Source organism: Triturus cristatus, chromosome 4_1 (assembly GCF_964204655.1).
Source record: "Triturus cristatus chromosome 4_1, aTriCri1.1, whole genome shotgun sequence".
Classification (NCBI taxonomy): Eukaryota; Metazoa; Chordata; class Amphibia; order Caudata; family Salamandridae; genus Triturus; species Triturus cristatus.
The window spans coordinates 561,151,539-561,176,259 of record NC_140585.1 but is presented as its reverse complement, the minus strand read 5'-3'; the positions used below and the strand labels follow the sequence as shown (position 1 = coordinate 561,176,259).

Sequence of the window (24,721 nt, the reverse complement as noted above, 5' to 3'; positions counted from 1 at the left end):
CATTAACATGCAAGCATGAGGGCATAACCACATGAGAGTAACCCTCATTGGCATTAATCACACCCTGCTTAAAAATAGGAATAAGCCTCATTAACACAAGTGCAGTGTCATTAGTTCTCAATGTAACACCATCAGCAGGGGCATTAATCATGAGCATAAATCAGATGAGCATGGAGGCATAGCATTAACTTAGAGGCATCATCGCATTTGCACGAATCAAAGTGGGCCTGAAAACATAACCCAGACATCAGGCATCGAATCAGCAGTGGCCCTACCCGTGCCTCCTGAGCACCCAAAGTTATAACGTTGAGGCGGTCCCCCAACTGCGGCGCCGCTGTGCCATTAGGAGCCCAACACAAAGTACTGGTAAAGTTAGAGCCCCTGGCAGGCCTGCAGTGCAAGGAAATGTCACACAGTCTTCGGCTGGTCTGAACTGAATAGACACAGTCCTCAGCGGTCCGGCTAAACAGGGAGGGCAGCCCGTGGGCAATCCAGCACCAACAAGGGGCCCATGGGAGCCCCCCCTTCTGGGGCTCGGGAACACCAGAGATGCGCCTACGTCGCAGCTGCCCGCTGTCAGACGGGGCAGCTGTAAGGATTAGCACGGGAACCAGGGGCGGGCACCGGCAATGTGCCCCGACTTGCTCCCCAACTACTCAATGGGCCCCCATTCACCGGCTGTCCTGCGGCTGCACTCGGGCTCTCCTCGGCTCCCGGGGAGCCCCGATCACCGGCACCTCTCAAGACCCGGGACTTCAGCTGGGGAGCCCGCGAGGCTACGGACGTCTTTCGGTGTGGGGCCAGCACGGGTTAGGCTCCCGCCTGGCTTCTCTTCACACACGGGGCTCCCTCGTCACCACGGGAGCCCTGCCACACCACCGCTTGCTTCCGGCTTCCTCCTTTTGGCTTGCGGGCTACGCCCCCAACCAGGCACGCTCCTGCCTGGCTTCCGGGTCGCTGTGAGCAGCGCAGCGGCCCGTGGTTTTCTCTGCGCCCGGGTTGCGGCGGTGATTTCTTCCAGAGCGCTCTTGGTGCGCGGGAACTCTGGCACGCGGCCGTGAACTTGGGAAATGTTCTCCTTGCGGGGGCAATACGGGGTAGACTCCCGTTATTGAATAAAACGTCAATCCGGGGTAGGCACCGTTGCGCTTGGCAGAACGCGGGGTAGGCTCCCGCTATTCTTAATTAGGCACAAGAGCGCAATAATGCGGGGTGGGCTCCCGCTGTACTTGTAGAAACAACAGCCCTCCCTGGCAGCACGTTAAATGCAGTGCCCCCGAGGCGCTTGGCAGGAAAGCCCAGGGGGGGATCCCACCCACGTCGCAGCCTCAGCGCTGCAGGTGTCAGCTCCTCACCTCCTGGGCAGTGAGATAAAGCGCTCTTCTTCTCCAGGCGCTACCCCACAGGCAGGGCACAGTTGGAGCGCTCACGAGGTGCTAGGTAGGAGAGCATCAGGCCCTACTGGGCAAGATCAGCGGTCAGTGGGCACTCATCAGTACAGGGCCGCAGTTCCTAGGAACAGTCATCCCCCATAAAGTGGCACTCCTCCTGGGTCAGCAGTCTTCACTCCAGTAAGGGGGCTCTCACTAGCCCTGTGGACAGCAGAGGGGTATAGTTGGGCACAGGGGCTAGCACACAGGCCCATGCGGCGGTACCTCCTGGCAGAGTGTCCCCTCTTATTCAGGTCCACGCTCAGTCTGACCACATGGCATCCCAGCTCCGCTATTTATACATCCCTCACCCCACCTACCGGAAAGGGCTGGAAGGTTCTGGAAGGTTCCCTGGGTAACCGGTCCCAACTGGTTTAGGGGGAGGTGCAGAGCCCCCTGTCTGCCAGGCTTCCCTCCAAAACGCTGGGGGGTGGGAAACAGACAACTAGACGGCAACCCACCTCAGACAGGCGGCACATGTGCAGACAGGAATGGCGTCCATTTTGAAAGTAACCTTTCTTTACAACAGTACAAATAAGTCTGCGCACGCCATTGAGCAGCAGGTATTATTTCACACATGGTAAAAAGGCTAGGGGGAAATGCGAAAAATGTTAGGACAATACGGGCCAAGTCTAACACTTACTATTTTATTGTTCTTGCTCAGTGCTTTGATTGAGTGAATATTCTTACTTCCTTAGGGAGGACAAGTCCACTAAGTCTGAATTGGGATTTGAGTGGATTACAATTTGCTGCATTGTGACTTAAATAGAATTCATCAGTGATAATCTGGCTATTTCTTTTCTTAAGACTCAAATGAATTGTTTGTGTCTTTTGAAAAAGCATCTGGCTGACAAAGCGTTAACGTGTGTGTATGGTAGTTATAAAAGTACCTTTTTATGTTTTCAGTTAACAAAGCTTGAATATTTCACTCAGCTTTCTTTTTGGCAGTGGCGGCCAGCACGGATCTGGGGTGGTGAGGACAGGGGGTGAGGGGGTAAGGAGGCATAGTTGTAAAAAAAAAGGAACATTCACTTACCTCCTTGCCGCTCTCTTCCACATTGTCTCTCCTCTGCTGAATAGGAAGCAGCCAGGCTCCCCTGAGCTAATCACAATGCAATGCAGTCTTGTGATTGGCTTCCTAAACCAATCACAAAGCTGCAATGCAGTGCTGTGATTGGTACGTGGTTCGGCGCTCAGACGGGGACTGGGGGCCTGATCATGTTCTACATGCAGGCTGTAATGCAGCCTGCCTGGAGAACATTCTAAAGTGCGCATGACTATTTGGCCAGTCCAAGAAGGCCAGACAAAGCATCATGTGCACTTTAGTGTGCCTACCACTCCTCCCCTGCTCTGTCAGCAGAACAGCTCCGCCCTCATGCTTCGGCAACAGAGAAGAATAAAATTATAATAACATCGTGTTATTATCATTTTATTTTTCTTTCGCTGCTGTGGGGAGACACTCCGGAGGAGCGGGCACTGCTTCTCTGTGCTTCATTTCTCCCTGAAGGGATCATAAGAGATGCACACACTTGTAATTGTACATCATCCAATTATTTTGTATTCAATTTTCTACTATTTTTAAGCTTCAAAGTCTTCATAATGAATTTTCCACTAAACATGCACAGTGGGTATTTTCTTCTGTGTTCATCAAGAATTCGCAACATAGAAACGGGCTGTAAGGAATCACTATCACTCACTTATTATGTAGTAATAACTCTACCCATGCCCCGGGTTATCCATATGTGGGTGGATTGTTATCTTCATTTAATTCTCTAGATGAAGAACTATTCTCAGGAATGTTTATCGATTTCATGGGAACTGATGCAGCCATTTTCCGAAGTGTAACCAAACGGAATGCAGTCAGAACTGACCAACACAATTCTAAGTGGTTAAGTGGTAAGAGGAAGGTCACTAGAAATATTTTTATTTTCATGAGGTGCCTCAAATTAATGTTATCTTAGTTCGAGCAGATGATGTGACAACGGAGCTGAACATGAATAGTGTTGGCGTAGAAGTGGGTGGGAACTAGTTTGATAATGATGGGAAGAAATGGGAGAGTTAGACAATGCATCATCATGGCTTTCAGGGTAAAGACAATGGACCAGATTTGCAAAAGAATTACCCAACGTAGCGCTGCAATGTGTGAAAGTGAGAGATCCGAACAGCACCATACTGGCTAATATATGCCGCAGTTTTTCTCTCTCCAATGCGCTGGTGCACTTGGGCCTCGCACCACCGCACAGACCCTTGTACCCTAGTGCACAGGTGGGTGTGTTCTATAAAGAAATTGTTTTTGTACAGTAAGTAGACCCTTCCATTACAAAAACCATCCTTTAACACTTCCCCTGCCTTGTATATGTGCAGTACAATGCAGCACACATGCAAAGAAGGGAAAACAAGGAGAAAGGAAAACATTTCTTCTTGTTACTCCTGCCTCCAAAAGGCATATGATTGTGGTGCAAATCCCGGTCTATTAATGTTTGTAGATAGAGATGTGTGTCAAAACCTATTGGTGGTTGCATGGGAATAACCATGGAATGTCCCCTTGATGCAAAGTTATGCAAAGCAGTGCAAAGCGCAGCTTCATAACTTTAAGAAACTATCCGATAGTAAATCCCGGCATAACATTTTGAGTCGGGTTTGGGTTACAAAAGTAACGCAAACCCTGCACAAACCATTAGCAAATCTGGGCCTTAGTTTCTGTGTACAGACAAAGTCTAAAAATGTTTGCATTTGTTTATATTTAGCAGCACAGATCACATATTACTTATGACATCTTTACGAGCCAGCACATAAAATGTCATTTTGTTCAATATTTCCATAAAACACAACCACCATTGAAATGCTAGAACCATTGCACAGGCAGATTTTATTACAACACATTGACACCCAATGGTGGCTAAATGTCTAACTTCACATAAAAAAATAGTTATTTCCTATTGGGTGTCTGTCTGAAATCTACCCAATTAGGAACATTTAGGATTCGTGGAGTTCACATATAGAAGAGGAAGACTTTTTTTGTTTTCAGGGTTCATGCAGAGGGGTCATGAAAGTGTAGATGCTACCTAAGCAGTGCTGCCCGCAGTATCGACTGATTTTGAATTAATACAGCTTTCAAAAGGATGAGCATTGGGACACTCAGGACGGACAGTCAAACAATATTGATGGCCAACACCTGGAGGTGTGACCAGAACATCTCCCATGTTTTTGGCATACTTCTTCTCTGATATGTCAACTGGTTGAGAGCGAAAACAATGTACTTTTGTGTCAGTGTGCCAGTAAAGCTTCATTATTTCTATGTAGCTACACACACAATGCACATTTATGTGTGCTTGTCCTGAGAATCGCACCCTACCAGGGAGCACTACCTCCTGGATGATGACAAATTTTGAAAAACGTGTCGATTCATCAGTTATTGAACTTTTCTGCATATCCCTTCTAATAAAACAGAGAGCACATATGTGCAATCAAAAGCTAATATTATCAGACCTCCACTCACAAGCTTCACAGCGCAATCTATAAGAAGCACTATTGTAACATTATATATACTGCATTCCAGTTTTCTCCTCTTGACAAATCCTTTTGGAATAGAAATGGAATCCCTGTCAATGGAACTCTAGAAATGGAATTATGACATTTCAGCAATGATGCACATTGTGTTTTCCATTTCTTCATTTTAATGCATACATTGCAATCACTCCTTTTTATTTTTATTTTTATTTATTATCTAGTTTAGGCCTGGCTTCACAGTGCAGCTGTCTACAAGGGATATTGTGACCAGGTCTTAAAAATATATATAGAGTGGGCCTTCATCCACCCAGTGGCTGCTTGGTCTATTCTTCCTGCTCCTATAGAGTTCTTTCTCTGGAATTGGAACCATCACAATTTAAATTTCCCATGTCATATATTCAGAAAGCAAAATGATTGTTTTATTTCTTTTTCACTACTGGAGGCTGTTTATAATGTTTTAGTTATGTCTAGAATTCAAACCAAACCTATTAGCTTTATAACTTGTGACCTTTATAATTAAACAAACAAATGGAGACAGAAGTCTTGAGTTTCAGAGAATGCTTGAGAACTCGGAACTGAAAAACGTACCAACCATAGTAAATAGTTCTTTGCTCCTGATTAGGCCTGGGTAAAAATTCCGTTCCGCTCACGGTAGTTGCGATAATTTGAAATTTTCGCGTTCCGCAGAGAGCGTGAAAATGTCAAAATTTCCGCAATCCGCATCTTACCGGAATTTTTTTTCTTGCTCGCGCTGTAAAAAAATACATTCTCGCGTGCGCGCGATCGCCTTACCTGAATTCCCGCGTTCGCCGACAATTTTTCCCAATCCGGTCGCGTTCTCCATGAGTTGTTGGATTGTTGGTAGCCATTTGCGCTGTCTCGTGACAGTTCACACCCGCATTATCGTCATTTGTCGCGCGATCACGTCATTCGTCGCGCGATCACGTCTTTCTTCTCGCGATCATGCACCGCGAGAGTATGAGATGATTGAGATATCGAACACATCATTCTCCACCGCGAGCGAGAGCGTGAGGATGCGGGCACGTCATATCGAATGCGAGCGGGCAGGACAAGTGAAAACAAGATGGCCGCGCCCGTGAGCAACCGTATGGGTACGTTGGCGAGCCGCGATCACGCAGAAAATACCGCGAACGGGCGGGAAAAAAACTTCTGCGTCTTCTCGATATTTCCGCGTGTTTGCGGAAATTTTTAACATTTGCGCGATAGTTTGCTAAAGTGAATTTCACAAATTCCGCCCACCCCTACTCCTGATAGAGGCGATAAGATCTTATAGTAATAATAGTATGTGTTAACACTAGACAAGCTAGAGGGTAGGGAGGACAAGGAGAAGATAAATTGACAGCTCATAGACAAAGGGCAAGGGATTAAGGAGAGGAATGGGAGCAAGAAGTGGGTACATAATAGTGAGAAACTAGGATCTGTTTGGTTGCCAATTTAAGTGCTGCTTGAATAGAAAAGATTTCAATTTGTTACAGAATATGAGATCTTCGTGACCTTTCATTTGAGCTTGAAGGAGTTTTCCTGAGATGGAGTCAAGCCTGAGTATATCTGTGCTCTTTAGAGGTTTATTTATTTCTGAATTTTGTAGGAAGAAGAAAGAAACTGTTGGTGTAGACAGAATAGATGTCTTTGAACCTTATGCACACCATCTTTAAATGTGTACTTCCTGTGACCAACAGCCAATGCAGTGTTTTTTAGTTCGAGGATTATGTGATCTAATGTTTTGGTGACTGAGACCAATCCAGCTGCCAAATGGAAAATCATCAGGCCTTTGCTCACAGAGTGGTTGATTTTTGTGGGACGGATTGAAGCAAAGAGATTTTAGTTATTTTGATGTGAGGGAATGAAGCATCATTATTCTTATTCTTATTCTGCATCAGTATTTTCACTGATAGCATTAATACTATTCCTATTATTGAAACATCATCATATTGAATAACATTATTACTAATAATAATAATAATAATAATAAAATTAGTACTACTGAGATATGATGATATGCCATATTTGTGACAATAATAAAAGAATAATAATATCAATAATATTGATGTAAAAGACGAATGCTCTTTACTATGAGCTTACAATAACACATTTGAACTTCAAAGTATAATTAATTCTTGTCTAATTTGTACTAAAAACTTTTGCAATCAATCAATATCCTACATTTCTGTAACTAAAATCTAATACCTTTTTTGTTGTAGGCATCCAGAAAGCTGATTATAAGAAATAAGAAATAGAAAGTGGGGTCCATGTTTCGTCCATATGCCTTACTGTTAGTAACGGGTAGCGTGGTGCAGAGCGGGTGGGACAAACTCCAGAGGAAATGTGTAAAGCATCTGCGCAGCACACACAGGCAACACACCAGGCACACTACAAAAAGAGACTCCACACCAGGTTGCATGAAAAAACAGCATATGTATTATGCAGACCACTTTAGGATATTATCACAGGTATGAACACAGTGCCAACTGACACCCAGCAATCATTTACATGGGGCTATTTACAGGGCAGGGCTAATCGGGCCGCTGCCAACACCATCACAATATAATTAGGGGTAATGTAAGTGTAAGGAACAAATAAAAGTCCAGTAGTAATAATAAGGGTATATCAGCCAGAACCTACTGGCCAGAACATGCACGTAGCAACATCGCCTTTGCATAAGCCAAGTAGGCATAAACATGTAGCATCATAACCTCATTGGCATAAATCACAATAGGCATCCAAGCCCGCGGTGCACAAAAATAGACATAAACCTCATTAACATAAATGCTTTAGGTCAGGCATCGAAACACTTTATGCATCATATTCGCATGAGCATAAACTCACTCTAGGCATATATCCAGTTAGCTTTAGGCAACCTTAAATAAGGCATCGTTGTGGGCATAAACATTAGGCAGAGGACCACATTAGGCATGAAACGTAATCTGGTATGAACCTAGTACCCCACAGCATGACTTGAGGCATGGTCACATTAGCGCAAGGCGGACATCATTAGGCAGAACACCAACAGTATAAATCAAAGTATGAGCAACACCTTAGGCATATAAACTCATAATTCCGCATAGGCATAAAGCAGATGAACATGGAGGCATAACATTAGCATGAGGCATCCTTGCAAACCTGAGGGGAAAAACATTAGACATCAACCATGAGCATAGAAAGCATTGGCATTAACATGCAAGCATGAGGGCATAACCACATGAGAGTAACCCTCATTGGCATTAATCACACCCTGCTTAAAAATAGGAATAAGCCTCATTAACACAAGTGCAGTGTCATTAGTTCTCAATGTAACACCATCAGCAGGGGCATTAATCATGAGCATAAATCAGATGAGCATGGAGGCATAGCATTAACTTAGAGGCATCATCGCATTTGCACGAATCAAAGTGGGCCTGAAAACATAACCCAGACATCAGGCATCGAATCAGCAGTGGCCCTACCCGTGCCTCCTGAGCACCCAAAGTTATAACGTTGAGGCGGTCCCCCAACTGCGGCGCCGCTGTGCCATTAGGAGCCCAACACAAAGTACTGGTAAAGTTAGAGCCCCTGGCAGGCCTGCAGTGCAAGGAAATGTCACACAGTCTTCGGCTGGTCTGAACTGAATAGACACAGTCCTCAGCGGTCCGGCTAAACAGGGAGGGCAGCCCGTGGGCAATCCAGCACCAACAAGGGGCCCATGGGAGCCCCCCCTTCTGGGGCTCGGGAACACCAGAGATGCGCCTACGTCGCAGCTGCCCGCTGTCAGACGGGGCAGCTGTAAGGATTAGCACGGGAACCAGGGGCGGGCACCGGCAATGTGCCCCGACTTGCTCCCCAACTACTCAATGGGCCCCCATTCACCGGCTGTCCTGCGGCTGCACTCGGGCTCTCCTCGGCTCCCGGGGAGCCCCGATCACCGGCACCTCTCAAGACCCGGGACTTCAGCTGGGGAGCCCGCGAGGCTACGGACGTCTTTCGGTGTGGGGCCAGCACGGGTTAGGCTCCCGCCTGGCTTCTCTTCACACACGGGGCTCCCTCGTCACCACGGGAGCCCTGCCACACCACCGCTTGCTTCCGGCTTCCTCCTTTTGGCTTGCGGGCTACGCCCCCAACCAGGCACGCTCCTGCCTGGCTTCCGGGTCGCTGTGAGCAGCGCAGCGGCCCGTGGTTTTCTCTGCGCCCGGGTTGCGGCGGTGATTTCTTCCAGAGCGCTCTTGGTGCGCGGGAACTCTGGCACGCGGCCGTGAACTTGGGAAATGTTCTCCTTGCGGGGGCAATACGGGGTAGACTCCCGTTATTGAATAAAACGTCAATCCGGGGTAGGCACCGTTGCGCTTGGCAGAACGCGGGGTAGGCTCCCGCTATTCTTAATTAGGCACAAGAGCGCAATAATGCGGGGTGGGCTCCCGCTGTACTTGTAGAAACAACAGCCCTCCCTGGCAGCACGTTAAATGCAGTGCCCCCGAGGCGCTTGGCAGGAAAGCCCAGGGGGGGATCCCACCCACGTCGCAGCCTCAGCGCTGCAGGTGTCAGCTCCTCACCTCCTGGGCAGTGAGATAAAGTGCTCTTCTTCTCCAGGCGCTACCCCGCAGGCAGGGCACAGTTGGAGCGCTCACGAGGTGCTAGGTAGGAGAGCATCAGGCCCTACTGGGCAAGATCAGCGGTCAGTGGGCACTCATCAGTACAGGGCCGCAGTTCCTAGGAACAGTCATCCCCCATAAAGTGGCACTCCTCCTGGGTCAGCAGTCTTCACTCCAGTAAGGGGGCTCTCACTAGCCCTGTGGACAGCAGAGGGGTATAGTTGGGCACAGGGGCTAGCACACAGGCCCATGCGGCGGTACCTCCTGGCAGAGTGTCCCCTCTTATTCAGGTCCACGCTCAGTCTGACCACATGGCATCCCAGCTCCGCTATTTATACATCCCTCACCCCACCTACCGGAAAGGGCTGGAAGGTTCTGGAAGGTTCCCTGGGTAACCGGTCCCAACTGGTTTAGGGGGAGGTGCAGAGCCCCCTGTCTGCCAGGCTTCCCTCCAAAACGCTGGGGGGTGGGAAACAGACAACTAGACCGGCAACCCACCTCAGACAGGCGGCACATGTGCAGACAGGAATGGCGTCCATTTTGAAAGTAACCTTTCTTTACAACAGTACAAATAAGTCTGCGCACGCCATTGAGCAGCAGGTATTATTTCACACATGGTAAAAAGGCTAGGGGGAAATGCGAAAAATGTTAGGACAATACGGGCCAAGTCTAACACTTACTATTTTATTGTTCTTGCTCAGTGCTTTGATTGAGTGAATATTCTTACTTCCTTAGGGAGGACAAGTCCACTAAGTCTGAATTGGGATTTGAGTGGATTACAATTTGCTGCATTGTGACTTAAATAGAATTCATCAGTGATAATCTGGCTATTTCTTTTCTTAAGACTCAAATGAATTGTTTGTGTCTTTTGAAAAAGCATCTGGCTGACAAAGCGTTAACGTGTGTGTATGGTAGTTATAAAAGTACCTTTTTATGTTTTCAGTTAACAAAGCTTGAATATTTCACTCAGCTTTCTTTTTGGCAGTGGCGGCCAGCACGGATCTGGGGTGGTGAGGACAGGGGGTGAGGGGGTAAGGAGGCATAGTTGTAAAAAAAAGGAACATTCACTTACCTCCTTGCCGCTCTCTTCCACATTGTCTCTCCTCTGCTGAATAGGAAGCAGCCAGGCTCCCCTGAGCTAATCACAATGCAATGCAGTCTTGTGATTGGCTTCCTAAACCAATCACAAAGCTGCAATGCAGTGCTGTGATTGGTACGTGGTTCGGCGCTCAGACGGGGACTGGGGGCCTGATCATGTTCTACATGCAGGCTGTAATGCAGCCTGCCTGGAGAACATTCTAAAGTGCGCATGACTATTTGGCCAGTCCAAGAAGGCCAGACAAAGCATCATGTGCACTTTAGTGTGCCTACCACTCCTCCCCTGCTCTGTCAGCAGAACAGCTCCGCCCTCATGCTTCGGCAACAGAGAAGAATAAAATTATAATAACATCGTGTTATTATCATTTTATTTTTCTTTCGCTGCTGTGGGGAGACACTCCGGAGGAGCGGGCACTGCTTCTCTGTGCTTCATTTCTCCCTGAAGGGATCATAAGAGATGCACACACTTGTAATTGTACATCATCCAATTATTTTGTATTCAATTTTCTACTATTTTTAAGCTTCAAAGTCTTCATAATGAATTTTCCACTAAACATGCACAGTGGGTATTTTCTTCTGTGTTCATCAAGAATTCGCAACATAGAAACGGGCTGTAAGGAATCACTATCACTCACTTATTATGTAGTAATAACTCTACCCATGCCCCGGGTTATCCATATGTGGGTGGATTGACCATCCAATCTACCCCTCCATATTCAAGCCCGCACAAGCAAAGGGGTTGAAGGTTGGGTCAAGGAAATAGAAAAATCCCTATCACACAGCCTTGCAAAATTTGATAGGCCCTAGATCAGGTCCTTGTTTCCCAGGGCCTCTTTTTCTTTAGTTTAAAAAGGTTTTCCTAATGGATAGTAGGGTTGGAATGGCATTAATTACATGGGAGTTGAATCAGAGCAAGTAGACGGGAGTGCAAGGAAGGAGTTCACGCTCGAAGTCATTCCCTGTCCCTGAATATTGTGTTGAATTGTAATTGCATCTATATGGCACTTGCTACGCCTGACGATATGATGCTTCATGTTTTTTCTCCATATTTGATACTTGCCTTGAGGCTACAGGTGTCACATGCTGTGAGGAGCAAGTCGGTGCTGAGGTATTTTTTAGATAAACTGAGATAACTGATAGGGGACAGTTAAGTGCCATAAGAGATGAAAGGTATCCAATTGTCACTGTTACAGAATAGTTTGTGTTTAAATGAAAAGCACCTCAGTTGATTTGAAAGAGACTTTCTAAGTAAAGGTGTTTTACGATGCTGACTTCTACAAAGATGACTGTATCATAAAGTCCTAACTTAAAAAAAAGCGTTTGCAGGTTAGCATCCTAGAATTTTTACATTGTGGCTCAGTGAATCACACCTCAAATGTAGGGAATTTTGAAAACATATTTGTACACTCTTTAAAAAAAGTCAGAATTGTAGCACTGACTTTTGCCTGGGGCTGTGCGGCCTACTGAAGTATAGATGTGGATGACTGGAAATAAAAGGCAGTCATGGCATTGACCATTCCAGAAACATGTACACAAAAACACGTATTCCATAACAATGTGTAAGTCAAGCGCAACTTTTTAATTCAAGATAACAACTTCAATTTTGTTGTCAGAATCTACAATTTAATTAATTTCTTACAGAGCCCATCTTTGTGGCTGCTCAGCTCCTCCCAGATGGTTCAGATCCCAATGATGCCAAAGTGTACTTCTTCTTCAAAGAGCGGCTGACAGATAACAGCGGCAGCACCAAGCAGATTCATTCAATGATTGCCAGAGTCTGCCCAGTAAGCATTTGTTTCTCTGCTATTTCGGGACATTTAATTAGCCTAACAAGATGAGAGTAAAAGCAGTACATGGCGGCAGTATAAGCATGGTTCCTGTTCCTTAATGTGAGCCAGGATTTGTGAGGCACATTAAAAAGGCAATAGTGTCAGACATCCATACAATTATGAACTCCGTCTGTATTTTTATATGCATGAAAAGAGAGCTGGTCAGGTGTATGGTCTTTAAACATATGTGTTGCGTGTTTAACACATTATGACATTCTTTGTCAGCAAATTATACAGAATTACTTTAAAGCTTATTAATAATCCTAATTGCAAAATTGTCAAAATGAATATAAACATAATCACTGTGTACACTCAAAACCTATATATATCTGTATATAAATATTTATAAATATATTTCAAGACCCTCCGGGGTCGAAAAGCGCCATGGTGCTGTGTTTAATGGAACAGAATAAAATTTAAATCTGCACCGAATCGTGGTCTGTGCTCCTGTTTTCTATTCCCGACATCAAACGAGTGAAGATTGGAGTTATGTGGATATAAATATAAAAATATATATATATAACCGTTAATTTTTTCAAATTAAATACATTAAAACAAATATATATATATATATTAGTTTTAATGTATTTAATTTGAAAAACTGAACGGTTACCATACACAACAATGTTATCTTATGAAGGGGTGAATGGAGGACAACATATACAAAAATAACAATGACTTGAAACCAAGGTAGCTGTGTGGGAAGTTGGGAAGCCTTAGTTTTTTAAACTACTGGTGGCTACACAAAATGTATAGCTAGGCATGGTTTAAAAAAATGACGGGCTGCGCTGGGCAATAGGAGGACTAAACACCACACACACAGGAATGTGTTCCTGAGTGTTCCTGAGTACTTCCCAACTGCCCTCCCTGCAAGGGGAGAAAAACACCTTTTCACACCCAGGTTGTAGTTTCTGCTCTGGGAGCAGTTTTCAAACCTTATAAGGGTCAATCACTGGCAGGCAAGCTGTCAGTAAGTTAATGCTTATTAGTCTACTGGAGAGTCCGGAAAGTAAACAGTAACTTTCTAAATGTTGCTTTTCCTAAATATTTATTAAAAATAAAACGTTACCATTAAATTGGACTTTTTATAATTATTACAAATAGACTTTGAATGAACTTTGTAGCTGTTTCCTGTCACATGTTGGAGAAAAGGTTTATAATATGTAATTTCACATTTTCGAGGATCCAGTTACAGCCCAGCCAGAGAAGCAAGCTTTTGGCGGCTAGTCACTAGAGGAACATGCTAACCTTTATTTTGCATAAGCTGCAATTTCAAAATATCCGGCACCTTACTCTGTGGCCAACAAGGTGTACTTAGGGTTGACATAATAATATTTAAAAGCCGAGGTTCTTGTCTGTCAAAAGGCTATTTTTACAGGCTTGGCAGCAGGTTTTTAGCAAGAAGCCATGTTTTACAGGTTCACTCTGTGGATGGCACAGGTGCTATAATCCACAGGTGGCATTTAACTTCAAGGCCCTGGGTGTATTTTCTACACCATATACAAGGGACGTATGGGCAAGTTAAAGATGTCCATCAGGGCAAGCCAACTTAGCCAGGTTCAAAGGGGGAACACAGGCACTTTAATGCACTTCAGGAGCAGTAAAGTGTGCAAAGTTTATAAACCAGTAAAATAGGATCCAGAAATGAATAAAACACCTGGGGTGACCATGCAGAAAAGGAGAGTTTGTTTTACACCCACCTGTGACAGGAATTCTAGAATGATTGGAAGGCTGTAGCTGAACTATTCATCCACGAGATAAATACTTCACATTTTGCAAAGTAAAGAATAATTAATCACTCACACTTATGTTAACAATTGATCAATTAAAAAGCAATGGCCCAAAACGGCACCCTTGTCATGGACCTCAAAAGGATCAAGTGGAATTAATGGTAAACTTTAATTAGATCAGAGTGTGCCAATTATCATTGGCTGACCCATAAAAATGACGATTTCGGCTAAGGTTGAAAAAGGAGGCTTCTACATATGACATTGAAAGCAGTCTTTGGGTTTAAAAGGGCCTTTCAAATGATGGATATACGTTTTAAGGAAAATCAGGATTAAGGCCAGCTAAACAGAGTCACTTTACATCCTTGTTAAGTATCTGTTTAAAGCAATGTGAATAATGATGAAGAGCATTGCTTGTTCTTTTTCTGACACTCTGCCTAATTTTTTAGAATGACATTGGTGGCCAGCGCAGTCTTGTCAATAAATGGACCACATTTTTGAAGGCACAACTGGTGTGCTCAGTGATGGAAGACGATGGAACCGAGACTCACTTTGATGAGTTAGGTAAGATTAAGTTTCAAACATTGTTTTCCTTCATGAACACAGTTTTTAATTGCACTTCGTTTAATTGAAATACCATATTGTGTGCTTTAGTGGTTTCATTGATGCCATAGAAGGCTCCATCGACCACCATCTCCAGCTCCCTGAAAGTCATTAGAATGGGTCTACTGCTCTTCGGCTTCAAGGACAGTTCCTAAGGTAGTAGCTAGTATCAGACCCAGTGATAGAAAGGTGGATAAGATGTATTTACTATCTATGCTCTGAAATGTGTTAATTATACAGTCTTTCTTTGTCAGTATCTTTTACTGTATACTTATTTCAGCAAAAATATTTGTGCGGAAAAGCAAAGTTTGACTCAGTAAGAACGCCAGTTCCACAACAAAGCAATAATAGGTATATTTTCAAATGTGAACTTGTTGGGGCTTCAGCTAAACCAATGTCTTCTAGCATTCAAATCATACAGACACATATGTTGTTTTAATGTAAGTGTTCTGATGGCAGGACAAGGGGTTAGTATAGTAAGTCGTGTTATGTAGTCAGGGTAGATTGCTTTTAATATGGGGACAGTGGTGGCTAAAAGAGGCTGCCATTGTACCACAGATTGCTCATGTGGGGGAACAAGGTCAGGTGTATGGCGTTTGAAATGTGGCCCCATTTAGATGAGGTAGGTAGCCGGAAATAGGTTGCTACAATTTGGAAGATTGTCTGTAGAGTGTTGATTCGAAGAAATTCCTAAAAGAGTAGGTATTTCTGTGAGGTCATTAGTGACTGATCAAAGGACTCTAGAGCTAGGGCCCTACACCATGAGGGGTCTGCAGATCTGAATTTTATATCAGAATATGCGTATTACTAGTGCTACATGAATCATTTGATGTATTTCTATTAAAGCCCATGTTTTTGCACGCCTGTGAACCTTTTTCTCAGAGGTTCATGTGTAGTATGTATTCATGGTGCCAAAGTAGACTGAAGGAATGAGGTGAGAATGAGTTAGTTGACTTATCAGAATGAGAATTACTATTAAGTAATGTAAACATTGCTAACTTTTCACATTTCCTCTTTCTGTTCCTTATTTTCTTTGATCAATCAATCAACCAGGGGCTTATAAAGTGCTGCTATTCACCCGTGAGGGTCTCAAGGTGCTGGGGGTGGAGGGCTGCTGGTCGGACTGGGTGGAGGATCATTCGAAGAGCCAGATCTTGAGGTCCCTTCTGAATTGGGTCAGTGACGCTGATTTCCTGAGGTGCAGGGGTAGGGAGTTCCATGTCATGGTGGTGAGGTAGGAGAACAATCTTCCTCCATTTCTGGTCTTGTGAATCCTGGGGATTGCGGCTAGGGCGAGTTGGGCGGATCGAATTGTCTGGTGGGTAAGTGGAATGTGAAGATGTGAGGCAGTGGTTCAGGTATGCTGGTCCTTCATTATGTAGGGCTTTGTAGTCGTGAGTAAGGAGCTTGAAAGTGACTCTTTTGTTGACTGGAAGCCAGTGGAGTTATCGGAGGTGTTGCGTGATGTGGCTGTGGCAGGGGATGTCGAGGACCTGTCTAGCTGCAGCGTTTTGGATGTACTGTAGTTTATTGAGCTGTTTCTGGGTGGCATCAGAATAGAGTGAGTTGCCATAGTTGAGTGTGCTGGTGATGAGTATGTGGGTGACCGTCCTTCTGGATTCCGTGGTGATCCATCTGAAAGTCTGACAGAACAGGTGGAGTATGTGGAACCAGGCTGAGGAAACTGCGTTGATTTGGCGGTCCATCTTGACTGAAGAGTCTAGCATGATGCCACTGTTGTGTGCGTGGTCCGTTGGGGTGGAGGGACCACCCAGAGCAGCTGACCACCAGGAGTCGTCCCAGGCTGACGCAATGGTTACCAGGATGAGGACTACGGTCTTGTCTGAGTTCAGCTTTAGGCAGCTGTCTTTCATCCATGTTGCGACAGCCTTCATTCCGCTGTGAAAGTTGGTTCTGGCGGTAAAGGGTTCATTGGTCAGGGAGAGAATCAGCTGGGTGTCTTCGACAATGACTGTGATGGGGGCCATATTGCGATTGAAAAGGCTTAGGGAGGAGACCTGGTGGACTCTACAGGTGATCTCCATGGGTTCTGGGAGGAACGGTGGTAGTCTGACTCACTGGGTCCGGCCGGTGAGGAAGGAGTGGATCCAGTCCAGAGCCCTGTCGCGGATGCCGACGCCATGGAGTCTGGTGATTAGGGTGTGGTAGGAAATGGTGTTGAAGGCAGCCGAGAGGTATAGTAGGATGAGGGCTGCTGTCTCATCCAGATCGCGGAGGGAGCAGATGTCATCTGTGGCAGCGAGGAGTGCAGTCACTGTGCTGCGGTTGGTTCGGAAACTGGATTGGGAGGTGTACAGGACTTGCTTTTGTCTCGATTAAGTCAGAGAGATGGGCGTTGTTGGCCTTCTCTATGACCTTGGCTGGGAAGGGGAGGAAGGAGATCGATCTGAAGTTCTTGAGGTCTGTTTGGTCTGCAGATGGCTTCTTCAGTAGGGTGTTGATCTCGGCATGTTTCCAGTCATCGAGGAAGGTGAGGGTTCCGATGGAGCAGTTGATGATACGGTGGAGCTGAGGGGCGATGGCGGGGGCTGCTCTGTGGAAGATGTAGTAATGGCATGGGTCCGTCGGCCCCTGAGTGGATGTTCTTCATTGTCTTGACCGTGTCCTCTGCAATGAGCGGGGTACAGATGAGCATGGTCTGTTGAGGGGTGGCTTGGTTGTCTGTGATAGAAGGGGGTGTGGCGGCCTGGTCTAGGGTGTTGAAACTGTCGTAGATCTTCTTGATCCTGTGGTGGAAGAAGGTGCCAAGTTTGTTGCAGAGGTCTTGGGAGGGGAAAACGTCTGAGGTCTCACTGTTGGGCCTGGCAAACTCCTTGATGATGGTGAAGAGTTATTTGCTGTTGTGTGAGTTTGTGTTGATTCTGTCCCAAATGGCTGTTTTCCTAGTGGTTTTGAGGAGGAGGTGGTGTGTGTTGAGGGCAGATGTGAAGGTTGCGTTAGTCTCCAGAGTTTTGTTGCTCCTCTATTTCTTCTCGAGAGGTCTGCAGGTGTGTCTAGATTTGTGGAGGACACTAGTGAACCAGCTGACCCCTTTGGATTATTGTTTGCCTGATCTTCTCTTGAGGGGTGCCAGGGTATTGGCGCAGTTGAAGATTTATCGGTGGCGGTTGCGTGCTGTGGTGTTGCCATTCATGGGCTTTGGTTGAGTGGTTGTGCTGAGGCAGTTGAAAAAGATTGCTTCGGTGGGCTTAGTCCAGCTGCGGTTGGGTAGTCAATGGGGATGGTGGTGTGCGGTGGGTATGTCGAAGGCAAGGTGTACGTAGTGATGGCTGGTCCAAGGGAGTTCGGTGGTGTGGCTGTAGCTGATGTTCTCGCTGGCGGAGAAGGCGGGGTCGAGCGTGTGTCTGGCTGTGTGGGTCGGTGCGGTGACTAGCTGCTTAAGTCCGATGTTGGCAAGGTTCTCCAGGAGGGAGGCGGTGTTTTGGTCACTGGGGTTGTGAAGGTGGAAGTTGGAGTCGGTGAAAGTGGGTCGGGGCCAGGGAGCCTGTAGATGAGAGTGCTGCGGAGAGTGGTGTTGGGTTTGGTCCGATCTGGAAGTGAAGGTGTTACATGTTTGCCGTGGGGTCATTGGAGTGCGTGGTTAGTCAGAGCATGCTTTTGTGGACGATGGCGATGCCTCGTCCTGGGTAGTCGGGGTGGTACTTGCTGGTGATCTTGCAGCCGTCGGGGATGGCGATTGCAATGTCCGGTTCAGAGCAGGGATAATGCACTAATGTGTTCAGTTATATTCACAATTGTTTCAGCAAAACAATGCTACCACAGTTGGTGATAAAACCCTATGACTTTTGTTGCAACACTCTCTTTTTATTTTAAATTCAAAGAGGAATCTTTATCCAACATCCCTATTCTGGCTGCAAGGAATGGAATAGCCCATATGCAGGCAATAGTGCCGTGCAAATAGCAACCACTAATCCATCCCAGGTACCAAATAAAGCAGACCGATGATTAAATTGAGCGTCTGCATATTCAGCCTATGGACTAACGGTTAAGGGGGCTTAGAAGCAGAGGAAAGGGAGGACATTACTGTTCTCAGAAACAAACAGGCCCAATGCTAGGCCCCCAAATTGCAGACAGATTTTGCTACAGAACCTCTAGTCCAAAGTCCTGTGAAAGGGTAAAGCTCAGACTCATCTTATCTGCAGTCTGACTAGCCACTTCTTTTATCTGCACCATGCACCACCACAAGGGAAACAAGATACTTGTTTGACTGCTGTGTACTCTGGGCCACCAATAACAACATGGACTTGGCTCAAGTTGATAAATGTTTAGCTCAACGCATTGTTTGTGCACATTATATATTGTGTTTTTTCATCTAGTCCAGGAAGGAAAGAAAGGCCCTCTGCAGGGCCATTTGCCTTGTTCGCCTGTCTAAAGACCTGGCACCCAGCTTCCCAATAATCTTCTAGTATCAACTTTAACCTGCTGAATTGATATTCATGTTGATTGTATTTGAGAAGGAGGTTTCAGTGCTAGTCTCCTTTCTAAGTTTCCACTATTTCGTCATCCCTACAGCATGGCCCTCACTCTATCTCACCTGAATCAACAGTTATAAATCCCTTAACTCTAATCTTCAATTATGCAAAATAAGCCTCCATGTACAATCTTTTCCATTGAGTAAGAAAGAAGACCTCTTCCACATTGTGCAGTTGTGCTCATAGCTGAGACCATATTCTGGCATCCTATGCCTGCAATTAGGCAGATGTTCCTGCAAGACTTGAATCCTGTTCATCAAAAGAAACGCTGCCCTGATGTCTATGCAAAATCGTACTCCAATTAAATATAGGTATTTCAAAGGCAATATACAAGGTTGCTTGGTATTGATTAAGATTCAGTGTTTCTTTGGCATTGCTGGGCACTCTCTGACTGCCCAAAGACAACTGACGATCAGAAGGATTAATCAGACAAGTCCCTAGGTACAGGTGTCCTGCAACTGCCACCAGGTGAAGCTCAGCTAAGAGACAGGCTAAAATACTTGGGAAACCCATTTCTACAATTGTGAGGTTGCACAGCAGAACAAGTTGATGAACGTTCTGGTGTCAGTGCAAGCATTGGGGCATGCAGATATCCACTTTGTAGACCTATTGGCAGTGATACACTCCCATGTCGTCACCTATGGGCCAGTGTATTGCGGTCTATTTGGTGATCCCCATGAAGTACCAAACAAAATGTTCTTTATACCTATCCCACAATGAAAATAGCTCAGTACAATATAGATCCATGGTGAGCAACAGTGCCCACCCCACGTTTTGCCAGCTTTTAAAAGTCATCTTCAAGGGCTGTTATAAGTAAACATTCCCGAGCCATGGGGTCTTCTGATTTCTGCCATCAGCACAAGGTGCTCATTGGGACCTTTAACAGCCACACAGCACCATTAAACAGCAGAGCATTCAGATCAACAGGTCTTAAACTGTACAGTCTGCCTTTATCAACAGTTGTCTTAGCAGATGTCAAGGAATCCATGTCCCCACTAGACATCTCTGTAAGAAGCGGAATTAGTTAACAAGGCAGTTTACGATTCTAATAGATCAACTCGACAACAGTGGACACGCTCTCTTGGAGAATATCCACCTCGTTCTTTGAAAACCCTTAAGGAAGTTATCATGGACTCATTGAAATCACTGGTGTAAACCATTGATGGCTGCAGTTGAACACAATGGAGGCAGAGCCTTGGATTTTTCAATGGGAGATGTGGCCAGTAAGGACGTGAAAGCAAACCTTCCCAAGCCTGCCCGAGTGACCATGGACCACACCCACAAACATATGTTAGTACATTACAGGCAGCTATTTAGAGCATGAGTCATAAGAGTTCCTTAAAATGAGCTTTTGAATTACGTAAGATTTGGTGATAAAATGTTGTGTATGTATATATACTTTTTTCAAACGTTAATAAATGCACTATGAGTTGATTTTATGGTTTTTTTTTCCACCAGAGGATGTATTTTTCTTAGAAACAGACAACCCCAGGACTACATTGGTGTATGGAGTATTCACAACTTCAAGGTATGCTTTTAAATATTGACTAACAGTGGGAAATGTCAGGTTGTATTTGTATATTTTGCCAATATAAACAGAATCACATCTGTTTATCTCAGGAGGAACTTTCACTTTCCTGCTAAAATGAAAGGGGAACTGTTTTTTTCTTACAACATCAGGTCACGGTGGGTTCTTATCACACGTGTCAACTCTTTCCGAAATAACCAGAAAGTATTTTCATTTGACCGCGAATGCTACTACAAAGGACTATTGTGTTTTTTGACATGATATGACATTTCTTAGCTTCCACTTCCGGTAAAAGGCATTAGCATTGCTTTCACCCTGTTCTGAATGTTATACTGAGCACAACAAGCTGTTTAGTTTATAGCTCTTGCAAGAGGCCTTGTGGTGGTATTAGTGCACTCCAGCGAGGTGAACTGAGGCCATGGCACTGGTGATATGAACCTGAGTGTGGGAGTCAGCAGGAGCCGTTCATACAAACAAGCCCCTTTATCCCTAGCTACCAATGTGCAATGTAAAGCTAGAACGTAATCACCGATTCTCATCTGATATCTTTGTGTAGTTGGAAAATATATGATAAGACCTGAGGACATTCTTATCAAACCCTCTATTGCCACACCAGGGTGGTGCATATTTCTTTATCTTCATTGCATACATGGATTAAATGTTCTTTAAAAGATGCAGGATTAGCGGCCATAGGGCAACATTGCCATGAGTTAATAACACTCTGCTGAACTTGCCCCATGCTTTACTATTCAAACCTACTACACATGTTTTCTCATTGCAATGATAATTATAATATATTTTACAAAAATATCAAATTATATTGTATTGAAATATGACCATGTTTGTGCCTTTCCTTGCATAGAACATCTGCCTAGCCTCCCCTTAACGCTACCCTTGATTGCAAACTTAGCACATCCGACCACCCAAAAATCTTCTAACACTTTCTCAAGATGCAGTCAATCTTCCATCAGGCTGCCCTCCGCCCATTCTCTTCTGGTTGTTCAGGCCGGGCACACTCATAACTATCCAACACAGAGTTTCTGCATACTCCTTAATCCTACTTCTTTGCAGATGTGCTATGTGATATATCCAGTAAATTGAAATAAATATGAATGTAATTCAAGGAAGGAGCTAAAGGCTCACTGACATTCGTTTAATTAAAATAATCCCCATTTAGAAATTAATCAGAGTAAATAGAAAGCCCCATTTTCGTTAAGCAGACTCTAGTAGCAAACACAAGTTATATGTTTGCTCACTTAGATCACACAGGTTGATGGTTAGGTTATCAAACACAAAGTTGATTTGATTAACACTTTAGTTTAAAACAATCCAAAAGTTTAAATGCAATTTACTTATAGTAATATTACAGATTGCATTAAAATTCAGCGTTACATAGTTTACTGAAACAAAGGTATAATGCCGCTGTAAAACGCTCACATTTTATTTAAAACATTCAATGGACTTTTTTGACACTTTTGACATTTTTGAAGTAGTGACTCTTTCTTACTATGTTCCATATCATGATCTACATTAGATCACACGATTGTGACTCACCAGTTGGTTAGTACAGTATATTAAGAAATTAAGCCAGCATAGATAGACTAAGAAATGTAAATCTTTAATGTTCAAACTGAGGTGAATGTTCATGAATTAGGACCAGATTACAAGTCAGGCCTATTTCTGCCCGATATCAGTCCCCCAAACCTATGTGTCAACACCAGGGGTTCGGTGTCTCCATGTTGATTTCTCCTATCCACCGGTGATTTACCTGTAGATTTCTGCTACTTTTAGAAGCAGAAGTCCACAGGTGAAACCTAGACATGGGCACAATAACTTTTGTTGCCAGCTCCATCAGATTTACCGAGGCACTAAAAATTAACCCACACAGGTAGTGATTTTTTTTTTAAGTGATTTATGATACAGTTCAGGCCTATGGGCTTAGTGCCACACAAGTCAACAAAAGTGACCATTTTCATTATCATGACTACATGGGAGCAGTGGCAAGCATCTGTCCATGAGTTCTGTACTGAAATGCAAAACCCGTTCCACATCAACAACCACAGGCCACAGACAATAGATGGAGACAGGGACACCGACGTGTTGCCACAAGTTCATGATGGCTTGACATTTTGCATTTAGACTGAGTTTAGAAAATGAGGTGCAAGTGTGTCCTTGGCAATATTGTGGAAGTCTCTCATAGCTGATTAATCAAGGTGATCTCCTGAGCTGCAGCCTACTGTCTTATTTCATTTAGGGTAGGCAGAATATTTCCTTCTACCCATGAATCACAGGGTTGCTTCTTGAGTAGATTTGATGCCGTTCGAGTAGATTTTCTCTTTGAGCGGCACCAAAATCACCTTGAATGGCCGTGCCCTCTTGTGTACTGCATGGTGACATTTACACAGATTTTTCAGTGCCGCTTGCACTCCTGGTGATAAATTGCAGCGCAAGCAGCAGTACGTGCATATTTTCCGCCTGTTGATGGAACTCAGCAGAATCTCGCAGAGTTTTTATGTAACTCTTCAGAATTCCACAGAGTGAAACGTCACAAGTTCCGGCCACCCCAAACTTAATTTACCTTTCAGTCCTTTTTTACATAGGTTCCTTCTTCTGTATCCTTTTCATATTGTACATTTTTAGCCATTTAGTTCCCTGCTTGAAAAGGTTCAATGTCACACAAAAAATAACTTTTTGAGAGACATTCATCTGGTTTCTTTCAAGACTAGGAGGCAGACTTGCTGTTTGGACATGGATCTATTTGCTGTTCTGTGGCCTCACGCATCATTGCCACTGGTGTGCACATTCCCTTGCTTATAAAGCTACACACTGTTGCATGTAGTTTACTGTTTATCCTTGAAAGGTCCTGCCTTTAAGAAATAATGCTTGTTGGGATCCTGTTGTAAGAGTCATGTTCTTTATCATCTTAGATGTTTTCTTTCAGCAGGACTTCAATCACGACCTCAGCATTTTCCTTTTCAGGTCTCGCCTGAACCAGCGCGCATGCGCTGCCCTGTGAGCCTTATTGTAGGGACTTCCAACTCCCACAGCTTTGCTCGTGTTTTTTTTTTTTAGTGCGAAGCTTTTGATTGGCCATTTGCGTAAGGCTTCCACAAAAGAAAGCACGCAAATGGCCAAAGGCTCGAGTATGTCCCGCCTTATCTTTAAATGTCTCCTCCCATAGCCTATGTGTCTCGTGAGCGAGCAGTGGTGCCATCTGTTTCCAGCGGCAGTCGGTGCAGGTAAGCGCGGCGGGACGGGGGGATGTCGACAGACTATCGAATGTATTTATTTATTTAATTATGTAATTTTCCCTATTCCGATGTCTGTCGACTCCCCCCCTTCCACGCGCCCTACCGCGCTTAACTGCACCAGCCGCGGCTGTCTGTTTCCAATTATCGCACCCGCCGTCTCGCGGTCGCGTTAATTGTAAACAGATGGCGTTCGCGATGGCCCTGATGCACTTTTGCTCCAAACGCGGCGCTTTTACTTTCGCCGCCGACCTGCCACGTAATCAGCTGCTGGGGAAAGTGAGAGCTAGTGTGTAACTTGTAGAAGCCTCAATAAAAAAGCCCTCTTGCACACTGCACTCATTTTCCTCCATCCCGTGTACATCTTTTCTACTCCCAGCTACCAGTGGCCCCTCTGCTTTCACAACTGGTTCCTGCAGCGCGAGCGTTTGTTCTCGCTTCCTCACTCTGCCAATTTGCCTTTCTATGTAAAATGTCATCATTATCAACAGCTTTATTATTACAGGAAACGAGACCATCAAAAAAAATTTGTTTTCATAATTGAGCTGGGAGCCGACTTTATGAGTCTTTTTCATGCAATGCTGTGCTTAGCATAATTGTCTGTACTTGGCATACTGGGGTCTCCTTTGTATGGTGAAGACCAGCCCTGACAAAATGGCGCCATCCTTGGCA

General features: G+C 44.9%; 1 protein-coding gene across 2 annotated transcripts in view; it reads left to right on the top strand.

Moving 5' to 3' along the window:
• The window catches only part of SEMA3C (semaphorin 3C), a 590,590-nt gene that overhangs the window by 335,675 nt on the left and 230,194 nt on the right, over nt 1–24,721 (top strand). For both annotated transcript variants that reach the window (XM_085652883.1, XM_085652882.1), the window contains 3 exons: nt 12,263–12,405; nt 14,627–14,741; nt 20,732–20,801. In XM_085652883.1, the coding sequence (XP_085509009.1) occupies nt 12,263–12,405; nt 14,627–14,741; nt 20,732–20,801 (328 nt within the window). The remainder of the gene's footprint in view (nt 1–12,262; nt 12,406–14,626; nt 14,742–20,731; nt 20,802–24,721) is intronic.